General features: G+C 35.4%; 1 protein-coding gene across 2 annotated transcripts; it reads left to right on the forward strand.

The window, feature by feature from the left end:
• The first annotated feature begins 388 nt into the window (after window positions 1-388).
• Window positions 389-23,200, forward strand: LOC110999564. 2 transcript variants are annotated; one of them, XM_022268673.2, is made up of 11 exons: window positions 389-518; window positions 10,030-10,124; window positions 10,388-10,469; window positions 10,979-11,029; window positions 14,536-14,657; window positions 14,751-14,972; window positions 15,104-15,247; window positions 17,678-17,812; window positions 21,346-21,478; window positions 21,683-21,844; window positions 21,961-23,200. In XM_022268673.2, the coding sequence occupies exons 2-11, from the start codon at window positions 10,057-10,059 to the stop codon at window positions 23,191-23,193; spliced, it is 2,352 nt and encodes a 783-aa protein (XP_022124365.2). In that variant the 5' UTR covers window positions 389-518; window positions 10,030-10,056; the 3' UTR covers window positions 23,194-23,200. The 2 variants fall into 2 exon arrangements, with proteins under 2 accessions (XP_022124365.2, XP_022124366.2); XM_022268674.2 differs by lacking the exons at window positions 389-518; window positions 10,030-10,124; window positions 10,388-10,469; window positions 10,979-11,029 and adding an exon at window positions 14,006-14,227.
• Window positions 23,201-23,208: the final 8 nt, after the last annotated feature.

Genomic DNA, 23,208 nt, shown 5'->3' on the forward strand with positions numbered 1-23,208 from the left:
ATGCTAGCTAGTTTTAAAGATACCTTTTAATCTATAATTATTTCTACTAAGACATTTAATGGCGAAATGTAACGGGCCTATTTATGCATAAAGATTACCTTTTCAATAATAATTTTAATAATTTCTAAATCTTAAAAAGCCACAACAAATTCCAATAATTTAAATAAATATAGGTGTCTAACTATTAACTACCGCAGAGGCGCTAACAACCTCTGCTATGCTACAAACACGATTGTTATTCACTTCCGTTTAAAAATAAATATTTATCTCTTCAACTAATATAACTTTACAAAACAGAAAAACAAAACATAACAATGGCTTGTGTAAGGGCACGCGGCCGAAGGGGCCTGCTGAGCGAGCTCTGCGATGGCCGCAGTTAGCGCGCGACTCTCCTTTACACAGTACGTCGTCAATTCACACGCGCGTTTCTTGATTCTATTGGATATGAATAATTTTGTTACCTAAGTGTTTTGTGTATGTGAGAATGTTGTAAAACACAAGGATTTAAATATTTTGTTGTAAGTGCTTTTAACATGTGTTTAATACTTTTATGTTCTCTATACTCGTGATATTTTTAATTAAGGAATATAAGTAAAAAACAAATTATATTGAATGATAATACATCACATATTTTTATATTGCTCTAAGTGATTTGTGTTTGATTGATTATCTCAGTGACAATAATTAAACTTTAGATTTATTGCGACCTATATTTATTAATTGCACATATTTATTATTTTTATTTATGCTTTTCTATTTAGGCTTTTGTTTTGTCTCCAATATTAACAAGATAGTCAACCAAGCATGTTTCAAATACAAATTATTAAAAATTCACCAATAATATAATTTAAAAAATGAAATAACGATAAAAGTAAAATAAGCCTAAATATAAATAAAATTAGACTCTTTTAAAATGAGGAAACATAAAATTTCTTGTCAACATTAATACAAATACGTGCAGCAAGAGCCAATTCATATTAGGAGCGAGTGCAGAATCACATCTCGAAATTATTGTAACGTAACGAACGATGTCGCCGGTTGCGTGTCAACGAGAGTTGGAGATAATGCATACTAGCTGTGATGCATGACTTTTGCAAAAAAAAAAACAATATATTTTACATCTCTCCGCCACTTCAAAACTCTCACTCTACTACTAAGTAAAGGGAGTCTTGTAATTTTTAATTATACAGCATAATTAGCTTGCCATTAGCGTCAGATGCGTGTTTAAATACGTCGGTTTTTTATTTGTTTTCTCCCAGGCGCGTGGCAATCAGAGTGAAGCGCGTTGGCCTTAATAACAGCCTGTAAGGGATCATTATCTAGTTATATGGAAATCAAAGTTTCCATGAATTATGCAATTAGATATAATACGTAAAAATACGTTTATATTTAAGTAAGTATTAAATTTAGTTATTAGATGTTTACGTGTAGGTATAATTCCCACTGGCTCACACAAGCTACGCCAGATAAACGTATGAATTACACAACTCAGAGCTTTGATAATGAAGCTCGTACACGCGATATGATCATTCCGCTCCAGGAACTCTAAAAGTCTAATCGTATCGTATGTTAACAATAAGCCTTTCATTTTTAAATTTAGACGACGTTTTTTCTTGCATTTTATCACTTATTCGCACGTATCATCACATATGAGCAAAGGCATGACGCTACCATCAATCTCATCTACGTTTATACTTTTTATTTTCATTCTGTTACTTTGTTAATTTAGTTGAATAATCTTTTTTAAACTTTTGCCCCTTTTGAACTCTTATTTATAATAACTGTGCTGAAAAGTAATTAATAATGGTAACTGATTGATAAAACGGTGAGCAGTATTGGCCTAGTGACCTGCGGCTCTCATCTCTGATATCGTAGGTTCGACCCGGGCTGTGTGGGCCGTGCACCAATGATCGGTCTTTCTGTACGCGCATGTACCTAACATTCTCGAACTCGCATGCTCGAATAGTGAAGATTAACATCGTGAGGAAACTGGCTTGCCTTTGACCCAAAACGTCGACGGCGTGTGTCAGACACTGGAGGCAGATCACTCACTCGCCTATTAAATTGGCAAATGACCATGATACAGATACAGAAATCAGAGGCCCAGCCCTAAAAACGTAGCGCCACTGATATATTTTATTTATTGATAAAAGGATAAGAAAAATATTGAGTTTGACAAGTTGAGTTTTTTAAACAGCAATTAACGGATTTAATAAACATAATAGGTGATATAGTTCATTGACCTTATTCGTGGGTATTTTGATTGATATGATTGCTCTATTTTTTTAAAACAGCCTCTATTCAACTGCGATGAGAGCGCAGAACAAAAGACTTCAACGCGCCACCGCGTCGCACATCTGCTTCTAACGGTTCCGCTATGCTCGCCGAATATTTCTTATAATTAAGCTCTAAGTTATAATGCGTAACATTATTTTATTCGTATGAATCATTTACAACCGTACTCAACAATGCGTAAAGTAAAGGTTATTCAATTTATTTAACACAATATACGCCATATTTCAATACATATACAACAATTACAGATGTAAGTACTAATAAGTTCAGTATATATACAACGGTTAAGATAACTAATAAAGTTTGATCGTGCTTTGATTACAACCTTAAACCACGCTGCACCTTTTGAATCCGATATGGGCGAAGGATTTCGTGAAGTTTGATAGCGTGTGTAAAGATAACCATTTAATTCAAAGTGCTTCAATTTATTTTTACATTTTTTTCAAAATGTTTGCCTTTTTACAACCATATATTAAGTAATTGTGCCACTTGGAGCAATTGGATACGGTATTCTGTATGTCAGCAGTGTATATTTTGACTGGAAAGCTTCAATAGTCACGGATTAAGTCAAGGAACAATAGAAAATTAGACGTCATCGCAAATAATCAGCGGTAGTATGCGCGGGCGAACACAATGCACCGTCAATTGGCGTAAACAAGGAACGCTCTCTGCCTCAATTACTCTATTGTACTTATTTTTCCAGGAATAAGGAACTTATAAAGACTTGTGCTTCTTTATATCTTATCATAGGTAATCAGAATCATCGCAGTGCTTAGTGGTGGCGTGAATTCAGTGCTGATGAGATTGTGAAAATAAGAATACCTCTCTAAACTAAATTCGATTAGAGCTTTTGAGCCGTTATAATAGCGGTGAAGCATTAGATACAATTTATCACAATTCACACAAGTGGCCGACAATGATGGCAGAGTGACGTTTACGATTTCATATAAATATAAACTGCACAATGCTACTGTTAGCGGTCTATCTTTCTGTATTTTTATGTGGTACAAGTCTTAAGATTTAGCGAATTTCTATTTTATCTCTTTGTGTTTATTATGTTTGCCTATTTATGCTTGTCACATTAGATATTGTATTTTATATATTTTATTAAAAACTAAACATAACAATCAAAATACAGTATTTACAATTTTCTTAACTTGTAAAGTTTTCCATTATAATTCATATTAGCTAGTATTAATTTCATCACTGTTTGAACAACAGTGAATCGCCCATAACTTGCAGCCCTCTATAAAATCCGTTCTAAACAGAACAACTTCACGTTTAATCATTAGGAAGGGATGATCACATATAAACTGGGGTTCGAGTGCGACGGTCTTTGACAATAAACATAACGGTTTCTAATCTCAATAAACGCGTGTTTGCCATAATCAACATATTAAACTTATAAAGTAGTCTAGGGTTGTACCGTTTTTTAATTTCTTTCTTTGGTTGTTTCTCCTAGTATAATGTCGAAGCAGGTATTGATTGGTTTACGTATGTGTATATATTATCATTAGCAATGACATTTTTAACTAGTATGATTAAGTATGACTTATTTCTGATAATTATTTATATTTTTTTTTTTTTACTTTACTCCCCTGCCATCGTGTCCAGGGACTTTATATATCTCACAATTTTTTTTTCAACAAACAAAAAAATACATTTCACTGCTTCTATTTCTGAAATACTTCTTTACCATATAATACAAAAATGATACACATAAAAAGCAGGTAATATAAGTTATTAGGCAACGGGCGGCCATATCGCAAACATGCGATTTATTCCTGTCAATCCTAATATGGAACAATAGAAAAAAAAAACACCAAGAACACAACACAACAACTTCGCTTATACATACTTACAACAAAGGATTCTGTCCTAATAATAAGATTTTTACGCATAATTATTCATTAAAATAAAAATATTCAGTAAATTTAGGAATTTATTTTGTTTCAATAATCGTGTGATAACCCTATCGTCCTTGCAGGTATGTGCTAGTAGTGTTAATTCTTTTGTGTGCGAGCATGTGCAGGGTGCAATTTTAATTACAGAAGGGCTTTTTTATGCTTCAGTTAATTTCAATGAATGTTATGGAATAATATGATTTATACGTTACGTTTAAATTCTAAAGGGTGTCGGTAATCCAAACATTTTACATTCCCACAAGATCACGAGGCCTAGTTTTAAAAAAAATATATTCAAGACTTATTTTAATTATGTGAAAGGAAATTATCGACTGTTTCACTATCATTTTACAAATATATCCTGTAGACTAAATGGTCGTAATATACCTTAACAATTTTACTCACATCATCACCGTACACCCGAAACGAGAGAAAGAATTTGGTCGTGGAACCAGTTTATAAAAATGTTAAAATATAATGCAGGCCCCGCTCTACAATGCTAGAGTCATTAATCTAACTGACATCAACAAACTCTGCCGCTATTAAGTTACATAAAAAAAGCGTGCGTAACCATTTCTCATGGATAGAATCCAACTATCGCCTATTTCAATTTATAGGAGCTGAGCCACTGTCCGGTTCATTGTTTCATATTTCATTTTTATTCCAATGTAAATGATTTGCTAGCTATTATTGTCATATTAATTGGGCCGAAAGGGCAATTCAATACCTATAGACTAGACGTATACTACTTGTAAGGTTGAATTGGATATTGCATTTTAGCATTTGCATATATTATAAATATAATTTTCGATAAGTTATCTACCTACGACATTTTCCACCTACAACTGTATAAATAACATTTTTTAATGATACGTAAACTATTATAAGTGTTTAAGTCGTAAATCTTTAGCTTAATTCGTAAATTGTCATAAATAATGAATACCAATGAATGTCGAATGAGCAAATTATTTCTTTAAACGACTTTCTAGTTGAGTATTTGATAACAATATTGAAAATAGATTTAGAAGTTATTGATCCCGAATAAAAGTTACGACTACCAGTTTTCCGTTTAAAGTTATGGATAAAGAAACTCAAATTTAAATTTTTAACTTTTAATCTCAAACGCCATAATTATATTAAATGAGTTCACCTATGCTCCAGACTGGTAACAGAACGTTTTCATACTCATTACCGGTAAAAGGCCGTAGGTTGGCGAATGCATTACATTTCCTTGGTACAAGAGGGCCCTTATCGTCAGTCGTTACTGCTTCAAGGCCGGCTAAACATGTTGTACCGTGAGGACTTCATTCATGTCCTGCCAGTGCCGAGCCACATTGGATTTAATTATTATTAACATTGAAATAAATCTAAGTACAATTACGGGGATGTTTAATTATACTCTTCAGGGTAATTTAGCCTTTAATTTATAGGCATATCATTATGATGAGCGTGCGTGCGCAGTCTTTCATTACGCAGAAAGTATAGGTGAAATATCTTTGGTATAAATACAATAATATATCTTACGTGTTGCTTTTTGCTGTAGTTTCTATTTCATTTGAAAGCGAATATTATAAGATCACTGATCTCGGTCGTTACCGTTTAGACATTAACTTGGCAAGGACTCATTTAATATAATAATTTATGAGTTACGCAATAAAACTTTTACTCAGTCGATATAACTACATAATTAGTTAATTAAACATTGTAAAAATAGACTGTGTCAATAATATAACTTACATAAAATGGTTTCTACTTAATTTAATTCTCGTAACCACTAAGTAAATACATATATACTAGGAGTTATATTTGAAACAGCACACGTCACTCGCGCGGCTTATTAAATACCTGTTTAGTGGTCATAATAGGGACAAATTATATGAAATGAATATGTGTTTTTGCAGACACACATTTTGTAACCACTATCGTTATGTTTAGGCTTGCACGTATAGCAGGATTTATATTTAATGGAATTCCAACTAGGAACTTGTAAGCATGTTCAAAGCAAGCACTATTCTACAGTTACAATAAAAACTCAAGGTTTAAGGTTATAAAACAAAAACAGGATGCTTTCGAAATAGCGGAGGTTAGCGATGTTCCAGAGTGAGCCGTGGGAGCCAGAAAATAACGCGTTATGCTCCGTCGGCCCTCCCTTCGCCCTGCACCTGAAGTCACGCTCAGCCGCTCTGGCACTTGACTACTACAACTAATTTCAATCTTTATCACACAATCCATTGTTTATTTCCGTTATAAATATCAGTTGATTTAGAGATACCGTTACTTTTGAGTACAACATCATTCCTTTAACCTAATGATGGCCTAACAAGCGATAGGCGCAATTCTGTATATGTTTAATATTCTTTTTACTAAACATAATAGTTGAACAATATTTTCAACATACATTTAAATAATAATGTATAAACATTAATAAAGTGAAAGCTTAAACAAATTTAAAAACTTAGGCGTGTGTTTATCATATATCAATAACATAGTTGTTTTCCTTTTAATAGATATTATAAATTCGTAAATTCTTGCTCTCAATCTTTGTGCTGAACCACACATGTATCCGTTTGAAAATGGAAAAAGACTCTAACATTATTGCATGAATGCTTTGGCAAATTTAGGTTATAATAAAAAAATTGCGAGGCAAAGTGAAACGACTTGCAGTGAATGGCAGGTAGTGACATCGCGACAAACTCGCACTCTAGTCGTATTTCGCACTCGATTTCTAATAATCGATGATTTCCTTGTTCAGCGCATTTCTACAATAATTAAGGCGAAACCTAAATATACTTAATTTCCTTTTAATTAAAATTACATCAAATATGAAATCACACAAAAAGTTGTTCCGGTCCCCTATTTAATATGATAAGACCAAATACTTGATTTACAAGAAATTTCTCTTTTGATGCACGCTGTTTGAATAAAAAAAAATATTGAACCAAACAGCCCATGGTGCTGCCCCATTCCAGCATCGACGGACCGGTTTGTGTATTGTTATTGGTATCATGAAAATTTGTTACTTTAGCTCGTCCTATTCGAAAAAGTAATTCTAAACATAACATTTGGTAACTCAATTTGTAAGCGACCAGCAATCTTGTAGATACTTTGTAAAATGCTAGTAAATCTATCATTATTTGTATAGGTACTGATTGCTTAAACGGAAATTGTGGTTTTAGACAAAAATTTATGGTTTCATTGTGTGGCGAGATTTATGGGAGTGTGAGATACTTATTTGGACACTCAGCGTGTTTTATTATTGTCAAACAATGTTGTTCGAGTTTGGTGAGAAACGATCTACCCTTTAAAATTCATTACATTTCAAAAAATTTGGCTACATTAAGATCAACACTTTTACATTTTTTTTCAATTTCGTATTACCAAATTATATTCGAAAACAAACAATAACTTTAAATAGCCATATTATTGCAACAGAAAGTTTCACGCGAATTCGAAAATAATGTTAAATTACTAAAATGTACAAACTTGCCTTCATTTAAGGGTCTCAAATGTAGGCTTTGTTGAATGTTGCATTGCATGTTATTTCCAAACTATGCCTTTTCTAATATAAGTTATTCATTATGTTTAGAACAATTATTTAATCTGAACCAGTAGTTTCTTATGTAAGCTCGTTTATTACAGCTTTGTAATATTCGTATAGATAGACGGGCATCAATTAACACACGCGGTTCTAAGAGACGAAGTATACGATTACGTCGCCAACGTACACACATCGTATAGGTTGTCATGTGTAAGTTGGCGTGTGGCAGAAAAAGGTACTAATTTTGACAGTTGTGTTGACAGTTCTAACAGCTTGGTAGCCTCACGTGTGTCGGTGCTAATAATTTGTGTTTTAAAGTGAAAAAATCATTACGAAACATGCCAAAAGTAGTGCGGAGTGCAGCTAGAGAAATTATTCTAGCTGTAAAACGTTTTTGTGAAGAGGAGAAACGTAACAATGGGCCGATTATTCCATTTCAACAAGTGAATGCTCGAACAGCGGCTTTGACAGGTAAAGTATTGCCAGTTAAAAGTGATATTTATATCCCCAAATTTAGGGAAAAATAATAATTGCTTTTGAAAGTAAATGTGATTGATGGATAACTTAAAATATTTTTTGTTTTATTTAAGGTGTTTCTGAAAGAACCGTGAACCGTATAGTTTCAGAGGGAAAAATCATGGAAAGTAATTTTACAGCGAGAACTGAAGTCCCTAATCAAGCAGCTCAAGGACCTTCCAGAATGGAGGAGGAGAATGTCTACTTAATTGATGAAATATTAAAGAAACATGGTCATAAGGCTGTAAGACTTCCGCCTTATCATTGTGACTTTAATGCAATAGAATTCATTTGGAGTTCGTTCAAAAGAATATTTACAGACACAAATGTTACTGGCCTCTCTGAAAACATGGAACAGAGAATCCATAGTGCATTTTCCAAAATAACTGCTGAAGAATGGCAGAAACACTGTAATCACGTTATAAATGTTGAAAATAATTATCGTATGACAGACAACCGCCTTGAAACAGTAATGGAACCATTTTTAATTGATTTGAATAGCAGCGACTCAGATTCTTCTGACACAGATGACTCTGAAGAATTCATGGAAGGAATAATGCCTCTAACAGACCATAATTACTTTAAAAAATAATTTTTTGTTATTGAGTTTTTTATTTACCTTTAATGTAATATCTAAGAATATCCATCAATCCAAACTAAACAAAAAAAGTGGCAACACAGAGGGTTGTAGGAGGCGCCGCCACTGGAACGCCAACTTATACTTGACAGTCTATAGATAATTTGCGGCAACCGTCAATTGACAAGGCACAAGCCACGTCGCGATAACGCTTTATTGATGGGATGTGAGTTGTAACGGGCGCGGGTAATTAAGCTATCTAACCGGAAATCGTTTACTAAACGAAGTGCTTCCACTGCTATGAAAATCGAAATTAATTAATACTAGACATCTTTAAATACTATTTACTTTTAATTCGATTGGTTACTTATTCGAGATACACATTTATAATGTAAATAATTGCCTCAAGGGCTTTACATTACAAAACTGTTGGCCTTCAACCAATGAAAGAAATATAAAAATTATCACATTCAAACGTCCGAAATCGCCCACGTCCCTAGAAATAGCTGTTAAATAAGTTCAAGTTACCATAATCGGCGCGGTGTCCTAGGTAATCAGATAAACATTACGTACGTGTGACACTCCACATGCCTATTGAATGTAAATTTTATAGGAACTTTGTGTATATGAATACATGTATAAGAAATTTTATATTATATTTATATAGAAAATCAGCTCTTTCGTGACTTAACTTTTGACTTTTAAAAGCCGTTCGCCCTGAATCTCTTGTCTCGACTCTTAATGTTTTCCTGCGTATATTACACTAATCTATTCTAACAATAATGTTTATTTTAAAAGTTTCATTACGAATAAAGTTTGGTAGTTCCCATGAAGCTGAGTCATAAACAGAATGGCGTGTAATATGAGTTGTTGTGAAGTAATTATTAAATTAACGTTTTCCACGAGTTGTGTAACAAATCGCGGTCTATGCTGCCTTCTTGGGCATTGTGCAAGGTCTGATGTGTTCAGCAATTACAGGCATTACGCTGTATCATTTGTTGTGTGTAGCGTTGGTTCCGTAATACTACCTATACCATTAATGTTCTATCTACCTACTTATTAGACCCGTCCTACAAAAAAATGTATATGATAAGTATTAAAACTTTTCGTTTGCAATTTTCATTAAAAAAATCATGTGTAAATTCTTCTATTATTATTATTCTTTCAAATGTTATTCAAAAATGTGTTGTTTTATTCAGGTTCCATGAGTGTGGAGAGTGGCGAAGATGTCGGCGGTGATGAGCACCCTCTCTATGATCAGCGGTGGTCGGCGAGCCCACAGGAAACTTGCCAGGTATTATTAAATTAGGTTTGTTTTACAGAATAATTTTTATTTACATCATGTGCATTTACCTTCATTATAAATATGAAGGGACTCTGTATTTGTTGGATCAAAAATTACGTAACTATTATAAATTCTTACATCAAAATCTGCACTCAACAACCCTTAAACCACTAAACAAATAATTACGCAGAGTTTCTAAATATTGTTTACACATATTGCTATTTGTGGCACATACACGTAGAATTTCATTTAATTTCATCCATTTATTTCAGTCGCAAGTCGGGTCAATATTCTGATGCGGGCGAGGATCGCACGCAACATGACCTCAGCAAGCAGCAACGGTCGGCGTCTCTAGTAAGACATTTAAAAACATCAATACAACACACATAATTTAAAAGTATATGTTTTGGAGAAATGAGCGATTGATTACTATTAGTTGCTATATAAATGTGAAATTCTTCGTACCGCATATCGACAACTGCAGTCCAACTAAAATAGTCATGCAATGCTTCCTAGTTTCACACATGCTTCTGTTAAAAACTAATTACATTCTAAAAATAGCAAACGCCACTAGAACATTAATGTTTATTTTTAAGGTAAGAAAAATATGGCAAATAAACTTTTGATTTATAAGTAATATTATTTTCGTAATAGCAGTAGCCCTGCAGTATTTTTGGGAGTAAAGAAAAATTCGATGGGCTTGCGAGATATAACTGAGTTAAATCGTTTATTTTATGTATTTTGATTAATAATAGTCATGCAGTGAAATGCCGAAACAGAGCACAAAGCGAAAGTACAAGAGAGCTTTGTGGTTGTACTTAAACATTAATTAACATAACAATGAAGTGGTCTGTTTGTTGCAGCAAGCCCTGGAGACAGGAGGGGTCGTCAACCTTGATAATCTGGAGGCCAAGGTAACTAATATATTTTTTAGCAAAACATTCATAGCGTTCACAACAACATATAATTCTGCAAAACCCTTTGCTTGTGTCGAAGAAAAATTTGATTTAATTAAAAAAACTAATTTTAACAATGGGCGTGTTTATTATCGTACTTAATACAGATAAAAGCAGTATTGGCCTCATCCATGCGGTCGTGATGTCGATCTCCAGCTGTGCACCAATGGACATTCTGTCTATATGCGCATCTAACATTCACTGTAACGGTCATATCATCGTCAGAAAACCGGCTTGCCTTAGATCCAAAAAGTCGACGGCGTGTGTCAGGCACAGAAGGCGGATCGCCTACTTGCCTATTAGATTGATAAATGATCACTCAGAAATGAAACAGATACAGAAATCTGAGGCCGAGACCTAAAACAGTTATAGCTCCACTGATTTATATTAATTTTATTTACACAGGGTTTTCCAAGCTGGGTCGACAGCATAGGTCTTAAGGTAACCAAGTGCTGATTGTATCTTTGTGTAATTGTTTATACTCTGTGGCGACGCCCTAAACATTGCGAGACTAATTGCATACCCACAGCAAAACTAATGTTTAATACTTATACAGTTCTCATTCGTTGATTAAAGTTCTGATTACCATATCTGTTTTATTACGGGACTTGTAATATTATTTTTATAGTTTACAATACAGTGCTTAGTTAATGTTTAAGCTTTGAATTAAAATAACGTTAAAAATAGCATTAGGACAATTGACAGGCCGACACATCACAGTAAGTTTGTAGTAAATAAAAAACAAATTATAAATTAAATAATAAATAAAACAGTATACTGTTTGTATTCGCGTAGGTACACCAACACATTTATTGAGAAATTTTACTAATAACAGTCATTCGACATAATTAACTATTGTATAAAACCTCCACCAATTCGACTTAGGGTCCATCGAGAAAAGAGCGTACCTACAAGTTTTTTAAAGGCGGCCACGCAGTTACAGTACGTTGTCCTTAATTATTAATTTATTAGTCTCCTGCCCGTTTACCTCCAATTATAAGCACTGCGTGACTTAGTAACCAGAATATTAAGCCTTTTGTAACAGAATAACGTTCAGTATTTTAAATAACTAAGTTAAATCTGTTTGATCTATAACATTACCATCGTACAATGAAGGTCCATTAGCCTAGGACCAAATATAAGAACTAACCCTATAATTTTCTTTTTAACTACATAAAAAGCGGTTAAGTAATGCCTAAGGCTACGTATCCATGAATTTATTAATGAACATCATCAATCTTAACGGAAAAAGTGAACCTTCGCAATTGAATAACAAAACCTAAGTTTTTTACATTAAATGTGGTTCACACCATTGTCGCTGGGTCTTCCGTCTTTCTGTTTAACAAAACCCGAAGTTAAAATACAGCATTATTCCAATATTGCAATACTTATCTTTATTATTATGTATTTGATTAATAAAATTATGAAATCACAATTAAATATAATTATTGAATAGATATAGATACACCCGTACAAATCGATTGAAATAATTAAGATTCGGATAGAAAAATATTTAGTTGACTTCTTAATACGTAATTTTTGACCTTTGAAAATGGAGCAGTTAACTAAAATATAAAACGACTTTATGTATTACAAATGACTGGCTAAAAACCTGCACTTGCAGGAAAGGCATATGTGTTGTATTTAAAATCACATTATCACATAGATTATTGTGAAATAAATTATTGACTGGAAATAACAAGCTTTGGAAGAAACGTCTTTATTAGGTTGCTTCGCTTTAATGTAGTCAATAGACGTGCAAGTTATGTTAATAATTTTAATTTGCATAATATAAAGAGACCTGGAATAATGGAAAGTACGAATGCAGCTTGTACATGAATATAAGGGTATTAAAAGTAAAAGTAAAATTCTTAATTGTAATCATTAATTAATATTTGTTCGAAAGTCCTAGGATGCATAAAGTACTTACTAGTAAGAATATATATTATGAATATCACCAACAACTGCGCAAAGCCGCGTTCCATAACATGCCGTCTAAATGTATCAAGTGGTAATTTTGAATGTTTATGTGATTCCCATAAATAACATAGTGTTACTTTGTGCACTCTGCTCAAAGATAACCAGTTTGCACCTCGCGATCGCCTCACTGCTTAATGCTTCACGTAAATTCCATCCTTTAAAACCCCGTGCCAGCTTCAGTTTACTATATTTGGAAAAAGAAAGTTTTGTAATTTATTAATAAAACTTTTAATATAAGACGCACATAATAGCCAGAAGATGATAAACATCAACACTGTATCTTCCCACATATTATTCCTAACAATTAGATTACCTACAATCCGTACCTAAATGTAATTTCCGCAAATAAGTTGTGCAATGTGCAACACTGGCATATCTTTCAATCTTAGATAGAAGAGAAGTGTGAAAGACGTACCTAATTCAAATATAACTGGGTAGTCGGAAAGCGGCTCTATTTCTGAGTAAACTACGTTTCCCTACATGTGTATGCGACCACATAATTATACTATTATATGTTAATGTACCATAATATTACGTATACAAACCGTTGTTTTAAAACATATATGAAGTGGTTTCTTTTCAATTCATTTAAATATCCTCAAGCTTCGTAACTTTCATAAGGTAATTTTCGTTAATTTATGAGACGTAAAAGATTATACAGAACAGATACTCATAGATCTTACGCAGAAAATAGACGATTTCTTAAAATTTTCCATAGATAGTGAAACTTTTGATTCCTGACAGGTATATCATTTACTCATTTAAGTGATGGTGGAAGTTGGAAATGTTGTTTTAGCCTTCCTGCGCACGGTTCGATTCACACGACTGGGCCTCGTTACTTTAGGATATATTATTTTAAACATTACATTTGTAATTATTTATTATTATATAGAATATTTATATTATATATTATTTTTTATTAATACAGTATTGATTTGGTGAGTGTCTTAGTATGTCGTCTTTAAACAAAGAGTAACATTTATTTCTCAATGTTTAGTAGTTTCTCAACGTTCAAATATATCTTATCAGCTTATATTGAACAATGATGAAGTAATCGAACTGCTACCTCGCTGTCTCTTAGTCAAAAGGCGTAAAAGCAATTAGTCATGTCTGCTCACTCACGGCTCCCAACTGTAAGCACCTGACGATTGATGCGCTTAAACATCGCAAAAACAAGTAAGACCGGCTCTATAAATCCATTTTAATCTATCACGATCACCGCGTTTTATCATGTATGTCGTTTTAATTATCCTTTGCATGCAGTCACAATACAGGATGACTCGGACTTTTTGTATCGTTAAAAAATAGTAAATATAATTATACGCAAATGAGGATTTTTTTTGGAAAAGAGTTTCTTCGGGTTAAGATTTCAGATGTTTTTTTATTTCAAATTACATATTAAGATACTTTATCTCCAAAAAACAGGTCATATGGTTTTTTAATTATTTTTCTATGCACGATGGTAAATTACTAATACTGTTTAGATGGCCAGCATCGAGGTGTCGTTGGGCGGTTCCCGGCGACGCAGCGCGGGCGCACGTGATTCTACTCGCGAGTTGGAAGCATTGCGTGGAGCTCTTGCTGACAAGGACACCTTAATACATAAGTACGTCAATGCTTTAATTTCCCGACAAAAGTCAAATTGTACTTGTGACTACGGTTTTTCTGAACGCAACTGTAATATTTATGTTTTCATTAGTCTCAAAAGGCAACTGAGTGCATCATTAAGTGCTGCCTGCTTAGCAGCTGAAGCTGTATCACCAAAGCCTATGAGAAATTCTGAAGATAGCCCCGCATCTCTATCTGCGGATGAAAAGCGAGCGCTGGAAGAAAGGGCGGCCACAGTCCGAGCAGAGCTTGACGCCAGGCGAGCCAACATACAAGAGTTGCGGAGGCGGCTTGAAAAAACACATGTTACTGAGTAAGTTACTGAGCATACACAGCAGCTGTGTACAAAAAATTATGGTCATTGGCGAGCTTCGCTGCACTCACTTCTTGCTATCTGCTAAGAAAATACATCTATGAGCTGAAGGCGATTATATTAATCCATAGTAACATCGACACTCGGATCGAGCAAGCGGAACTGCAGTACCAAGTGGGACGGGAGGAGTTGGAGCTGCTAACTCTGGGGGAGCAGGCGCGGGCTCTCTCTTTGCTTATTGAACGAGCGGACCTCACCAACCAAACACTATACAGGTAAGCCCCTTAGGTAACAGTGAAGTGAGTAACATTACATAATTACATCATTTTACATACAATAATATTACCACATTTTCTCAACACTGCCAAAATCGTGTAAATTGGGGCAAGCATTCAATCACCTAACGCCCGAACCCAGTCGCTCAATCTCCTATCTGCATCCCAATAACCAAACCCTACGAAGACAATTCATTTTTGGAGACGGATGGAATGCAATCTCTTCGCTCTTTACAACCATATTTTATAATCAATATAAACCAAACAAATTATTTTGATAACTGGTGTAAGTTAAAATCTTAAGATAGGATATAGGCACAGTTGAACTTTCATTTTCATACAAATGTCTATCAGTCGTAAATAGACTGATAGACATTTGTATGAAAATGCCGACACCGTGCCGACCTACCATGGATAGCTTGTATCGACAGATGGCTATTACAATCCGTCGATTGGTTTTAAATCAATATGTGGATTATTAGGTCTATATTAGATATTCGGAAACGGATTAAGATAGGTAATAACCTACCTCCGATTTAGCGTAAATCTCCTAATACAAATCAACTGCTCGAGTAATAATCATTTTATTATATTCATGTTTAATTTACTTAGATGTGATTAACCCGGGGTATTGAAAATGATAAAATTTCCCACATTGTATTAGTTATTCATATCTGACTAGCTGTAACTAATCTCCTCACCTTTAATTTTCCGATTGTGGGTTTAAGCTGCGATGTCAATGACCCAATTGAAATATTTAGCCAGTTATAAGCAATTTCGACAGTATTCATCTATTGTTCGGTGGGCGGAGCACGTTTCTAATCTAATCGCCGTTCCGGGTTATCTTGGGAAAATCTTACCAATGCAGGTCACTATATCAATAGAGGAAAGTCGAAATCTTAAGAGTATCAATTTATATTCTGCATGCCAAAGGCGCTCGCATATTATTACATGTATGCTTGCTTACATGTAAGTTTCTACATGATACAAATATATTTTCACAAGTATGTACAAGTCGATTAATCCTATGTTAAGTTATACCTATATTGAAGACAATAAACAAAAAGCAGTGAGAAAGATAGGTATATATTATGAGCTACAAACTAAAGGCATTGCGATCAATGTGTGAAGATATCTTAACAATGACTGAGCTGACATTCTGGCAGCTTTTTGCTTCATACTCAGTATTCCAGACAACAAACTGAACCTGCGACTCGATAGTTGTTATTACTTCATTTATACAATTTTAAAGTCCATTTTTGTGATCTCTAGTGCCATGACGGTCAGTGGCCCTTGATGCAGGCCGGGCGGCCCGACCGTGACTCGTAGCAATAAAATACGCCCGCCCGACACGACACCGTGCCCTATCGATGCAAGCGCATCTAGCTTATAGGGCTTTACATAATCGAACTCCTTCAAAACAATTTAAATTGGTTACAATTTAATCTATACAACTGTTAAATTTGGCAGTTTTCAGAACACTTATAAGTTGCTTATACCATATAGGGTCAAACGTCTAGTTCCAGCCGATCGGATATGTAAATATCGGTCGTAAGATTTTTCTAATATGTATATAATTCAAGCGCGTCAGATTAAGGCTTTAACAATTTGCCAATTTCAATGACAAAGGTAAACCATAAAGATGCAAAATTAATGTCACCTGAAAATTATCGAACGCGGTTTATCTATTTTTGTTTTGAAAGACAGTGCACAAGCCGAATTAGCTTAAAACACGTGATGGATGCAGTCGATCAGAACTATGTATTTCTTACTTTGCGTCACTGCCCTTTTCACTCTCTCTCAAATCGTACTTTGAATGTAGAGATCATTCCACAGCATATGATAAGAAACTTTATTAAAATGGTCAGATTAAAGGAAATGCATCCACATTTAAGCATTAAACGTCTGCATAATAATAATCTGACGCGCTCGAGCATTCAAGGCCACAAGTTATTTTTTTCAGTTTCAAAACGTTTTAATTTTTAATTACTACTGGAGAACCTGAAACCTTTAATATCGTCTGACGTGCTCGAGTAATTTTTGAAAACCTTTACCCGTTCCCGTTTCAAAGAGTTAAATTTTTTATCTTTTGAGCATTTAACCTTAACAATGTCGGTCGAGTAAATTTTTACCATGCTAGGCTCCCCTACTATCGTCTTAGTTAAATCTAAGCCATAAAAGTATACGAATTCAGCTGCAATTAACAAATATAAACATACAAATGTGTTTTGACGTGACAACCCTACATGAAAAGGCGGGATATCATGTCCCATACAATCTTAATCGACACATGATATCTTATGATGCATGTCGATTTCTATTCTCAAAAGGATAAAATAAATGTAGGAATATTGTGTTTGTATTAGACGATCAGTCATGTGTTTAAAAGTGAAAATGGTAAAAGTTAAATTACTCAAATGTCGTTTTCAGTATTGTACGAGAGTTAGGTGGCAACGCGACTCTGTTGGCGGCTGAAGCTCGCGAAGGCTCGTGGGGCGCCTCCTCTCGAGGATGTGGAATAGTCCTTGATTGGTCAAATCATCCCGCACTCAAAGCGGGCGACAGGTTCGTTTTAAATTTTTTACCATTTGCAATTAATAAATGGATTAGTTTATTTTTTAAAATCCTAAATCAGGTTACGAGTTAGTTACTAAGCTTTATATTCTTGTATTGTATTATGTATACCGTATAACTTTTGCATTTCGAACTTATTTTTATTTTAAAAATTGAGTGCATATAAAATCTGACAAGTTTTGTAAGATGAAATAACGATTAAGTATAAAATTAAAAAAAACAATTTAGTATAAAACGTGTGAGTATTTATGTACACGCATTATCTTGTTACTTCTTTGGCGTAGTAAGATACAAATATATAAATCTTTTCAAAAACTTAAAATCTTGACTATTGCTCACTTTAGGTGTCAGTTATTTGTGACGGTGTGCGCGCGCATCGTAAAATAAGCACAACTTCAAAAATTACATCGAGATCCTACTCTCTGTAATGGACATTCCCAAGGCAGTGCAACTGTTTCTATATATTTTTGAATTTTGATAGTGAATTAAATAAATAAAATAAAATAAAATAAAAATAAAAAAGCCTTTTTATTTCCTACAAATATAACTATTTACATTGGCCCATCTCCAAACGCTTACTTATCTAATTAAAATTAATACCATCTTATTTTATTTATTGTTATTATTATACTACTTATATAATATTTGCTACTATATATATCCTATTTACTACTAGATAATATTTACTATTACATTATTTTATTGTATTATTAGCTGGCTTGGTTAGATTTTAGTATACTTAAATAATATAATTTGTAGGAACCCCATTATTGGGTGAAGGCCTCCTCCAAAGATGCCCATTTGTATCTGTCCTGTGCAGTCTGTTTCCAGTTTGGGCTGGCTACTTTTTTGATCTCATCATCCCAACGAGTATGTGGTCTTCCTCGATTTCTTTTACCTTGAGGTCCATTCCAAAAGGTCACTTCTGTGGTCCATCTTCGGTCTTTAAGCCTCGCGACATGGCCAGCCCATCTCCATTTAAGTTTTTGTGCGTATTTCAGTGCGTCTGTAGCTTTGGTTTTTGATCTTATTATTGTGTGTCGTATTTTGTCTGATTTCTTTAGTTTAAGCATGCTGCGTTCCAGTCCTCTTTGACAGGTGGTGATAAGATTTTTTACTTTTGAAGTGAATTTCCAGGTCTGGCAACCATAAGTCAAACTTGGAAGAAGGTTAGAATTCATAATTTTTGTTTTTATGGTAATAGGCAGGCCACTTTTAAAGATTTCCTTTAAACTCCAATATTTATTCCAAGTTTGTTGTATTCTTCTTTTCACTTATAGTTCGTTATTTTTCGGATGAAAACTAATTTGCTTACCTAGATAGATGTATGAATCTGTATATTCGAGTGGCACATTATCTATTGTTAATATTCTTCTCCGCCGATTTGTCATTGCCATAGTCTTAGCGAGATTCATTTTCAGACCCACCTTGATACTAGCCGAATGTAAAGTTTCTATCATTTGTTGTAACTGGGTGCTGGATTCTGATAACAGCACTAGGTCATCTGCGAATCTTAAGTGACTTATGTATTTGTCTTTTATATATAGGCCTGACTTACTCCAATCTATCTTCCTGAAGATAGCCTCCAGAATTGCTATGAATATTATTGGAGATAAGGGGTCGCCTTGCCGTACGCCTCTTTCTATAGTAAAACTTGGTCCTAGAGATTCTAGCTTAATTTTGCCCGTGTTGTTTTTGTATACGCTCTTTATGACTTGTATGTATACGTCTTCAACTCCCTGCTGTTTTAGGCTTTCCCATATACTTACATGTGTTACTGTATCGAATGCTTTTTGATAGTCAATAAACGCTATGTATAGCGGTCTTTGTTGTTCTTGGTACTTTTCGATGATTTGTTCAAGTGTGTGTATATGGTCCACAGTTGAGAAACCTTTCCTGAAGCCTGCTTGCTCTATTGGTTGTTTTAATTCCAATGTGCTGCTGATTCTTTTATTTATAATGGCTGAGAAGAGTTTGTAGAGGCTCGGGAGTAAGCTTATTGGTCTGTAGTTGCCAATATCTTTCGGATCACCCTTTTTATAGATGAGTATGAAGTCCGATTCAGACCATTGTATGGGCGTTTTAGTCTTTTGCAGTATTAAGTTAAATAGTTCCGCTAGTGGTCCAGCTAATGTTTTGTGTGCTAGTCTTAATACTTCATTTGTTATGTTGTCCGATCCAGGGCTTTTTCCCAGTTTTAAGCTATTTATTGCTTCTTGGACTTCCATTTCGTCCACTGGTTTTATACTTATTTCGTCGTTATTTTCGTTGGTGCTTGAGATGTTATTATTTTGGATGTTATCACTGTATAACTTTCTATAGAAATCTGTCGCCGCATTGATAATGGCAGTGCGCTTGCACAAAGTTCTGTTGTCTTTACTTAATCCTCCTATCCAGGTTTTGTTCGTTCTAAGTTCCTTAAAGGCCTTCTTTGTGCTTCCTGTGTGTTGTAGATGTCTTTCTATAGTATTTTCTCTGTATTTAGCGTAATCTCTTTTTATGTATTTATTTGTCACTTTGTAGAGGGCGGAAAGCTCATTTCTCATTGATCTCGATTTATTATTTCTTTCTTGTAGTTCTTTTCTTCTTTTTAGTAATAGAGCGGTGCGATCTGATAGTATTTTGTGGTGTTTGTGTGGCTCTCTTCCCTTTTCTCGAGCTTTTTGCAAGCTTTGGCTAATAGCATTTACTATTTTGTCGTGATAAGTTTGTATTGATGTATCTTTCAAGTTGTAAGAAGGGTAGGGTAGCATTGAGGTTAAGTTATTGTTATATCTTACTACTTCGTCTTTGGTCTTCAGTTGAAAGTTGATTTTGCTTGTAAATTTTACTCTACTTTGTTTTTGTTTGGCTATTTTTAATGTTGATCTAATTAATCGGTGGTCTGACGGATAGTTTAAATTCAGGACTTCAAAGTTATTGAATAGTTTTGGTTGGTTGGATAGTATATAGTCGATCTCATTTTTGTGTAGTCCATTTGGGGATCGCCACGTCCATCTCCGGCTACGGTTTTTCTTGAAGCATGTATTGATGATAGTTAAATTGTGTTCAAGTGCGTAGTCGACAAGTCTCTGTCCTCTATCGTTTCTTTCACCGTCCCCATGTTGATGCACTATTAAGTATTCACCTTCTTTAGGAGCCCCTACCTTCGCATTAAAGTCGCCCATTAGTATAATGTTCTTATGTGTTATTTCCATAGCTTTGTCGATAGTTTTATAAAATTCCTCTATTTCTTCTTCTTTTGCGGATTCGGTGGGTGCATATACCTGTATAATGGATATCTTAAATTCGTGAAGTATTAAATTTAGTATTGCCACTCGTTCTGTTAGGCCGATGAAGCTTTCGATGTTGTTTTTAAGAGACTTCTTAATGATGAAGCCCACTCCAAATTTACCTGGTGTACTACCAATATAGCAGAATATTAAGTTGTCATATTCCTCTATTTTATTACCAAGTCGTCTGATCTCTGAAATACCGATTACGTCATAATCGATAGTGAATTAACAAACACTATTTCCTTGTAGGTTACTCGAAGTTAATGGCAGTAGTGTCCTACAGTGCAGCCTAGAAGAATTACGCCGAGTAAGCACGTCCGGCGACCCAGCGCGGTTAGTAGCACTACGCGGACCAACACACACCTCACCTGCCTTCACACAGGTACCTTGACTATTTGTATTTTTATTGATAACTTTCATTTAACAATAGTATGGGCTTCAACAATCGAGGTGATCGAGTGCTTAAAGCCCAATATTGACGCTGTAAAGTTGTAAGCTGTATCGTTAAAAAAACCGTAACTTAAATTTGTAGATCTCGCAAAAACCAAATAATTTTGTATTTTAATTAGTATTAATGGGTTTATAGAACGAGGCGGCATCATTGCGGTTAGAGCTAGAAGCTTTAAAGAATTCTGCAGAAGAAGCGGAGAAAGCTAAAGATGGGCTTCGGTGTGACAACACGCGACTTACGCACCGGATATCCTACCTCGAAGAGCAGGTCGCCGAGTTGCTGGCGAGACATACACAGGTATATTATATTATTCTAATATTTAATTACGTAAGTAATATATTATGTTTGTACCTACTTATGATTAACTAAAAAGCGTGAGATCCAAAAAGTAAAATCACGCTGTTTATTTCCAGTTACGCCCTGGCAGTAGCAACGACAACTGTATCACGGTCAATAAAACAAAGAAGAACGTCACAAACATCAATATCACATCTGATCCGCAAACTTCAAGGCATAGTATTAAATCAGAAGTGCAAGTGTTTCAGAAGGGTCCCGACATAACGGCAATCGTGGCCAAGTTGCCAGGCCTGGATGGCTCCGAGGCGAATCTGCCCGTGATGCGGCCGCGGTCAAACGCCTCCGGGGCGTCTTCTAGACTGGCGCCCTCTCCGCGGACCTCCCCCGCGCCTCATCCTCGCTCCCATAGCTCGCACAGTCTCGAACATCGCGCCGGCAGAATGAGACACTCGCTCTCCCATCAGTGCATACACGCAGAAGACTACGGCACCGAAACCGATGCCGCCATCCGCATGATCGAGCGCAATCAGAGACACATGGAGAAGCAACGCCTCAAAACCGACAAACTGAGTCGTTCCAAAACCGAACAACACTTTAGGTCCGACGGCGACCTCGATAGATCCGACTTGGACACTCGGCGAGACATCAAAAAGGCGGCGGAGAGGATAGAAGAGAGCATAAAAAAGACCAACTGGGCCGAAAGAAAAACTTTATCAATAATCGAGCAACTCAAACGCTCGCAACGATTACGGAAATTGAAAAAGAACGACAGCTCCGAAGACATCCAGATAGAATCGCATTACGTGTACAACAGAATAGACGGAAAGGTTATCGAAAATGCGCATAAATCGAGTCGCAGAACTTCCAAAGCCTATTCTAGGAGTGCTAAGTCTTCAGAATTTGAATCGGAATCGGATTTCCCCAACGACATCTACGGCAGCTCACCGCGATTAGATTACGGGTCCGAGAGTTGTTCGAGGTTGAGCCACTACAAGAAAAACGACGAGAGAAGGGACGACACCAAGAGGCCGACCCCGCCGCGCAAACCTCTAAGGCTGTCGCTGCACAAAGCGAAAAGCGCACATTCCTTGATGAACGGAAGCGAAACGGAGCAGAGTAGACCGGCGTCGGAGGCCCAGGAGATCGTCAAGAGACCGGTGAAGAGGAGTCACGGAGCGGACAAGGGCAGGGACAGGATCCGAGACGGCGGGAGAGCGACTCCTCGGCCTTCGAGGAAGGTGCTCAACGGTCTGAGCGCGTGCGACGCGCCCGCGGCGGACGACTTTTATCCCGACAATCACGCGCCGCGACGGCTCAACGGACAAGTACGCTCCGACCGGTGGTGCTAGCCGTACGCAAGAGGC

This window comes from Pieris rapae, chromosome 8, assembly GCF_905147795.1.
Source record: "Pieris rapae chromosome 8, ilPieRapa1.1, whole genome shotgun sequence".
In the NCBI taxonomy this organism is placed as follows: domain Eukaryota; kingdom Metazoa; phylum Arthropoda; class Insecta; order Lepidoptera; family Pieridae; genus Pieris; species Pieris rapae.

What these genes read in the sequence shown, in the direction of transcription:
- LOC110999564 (XM_022268673.2), top strand. Translation starts at nt 10,057, where the DNA reads ATGTCGGCGGTGATGAGCACCCTCTCTATGATCAGCGGTGGTCGGCGA. An exon ending in TTGATAATCTGGAGGCCAAG is followed by an intron (nt 11,030 to 14,535) that starts GTAACTAATATA and finishes AATACTGTTTAG; the next exon opens with ATGGCCAGCATCGAGGTGTC. An exon ending in TGCTGGCGAGACATACACAG is followed by an intron (nt 21,845 to 21,960) that starts GTATATTATATT and finishes GTTTATTTCCAG; the next exon opens with TTACGCCCTGGCAGTAGCAA.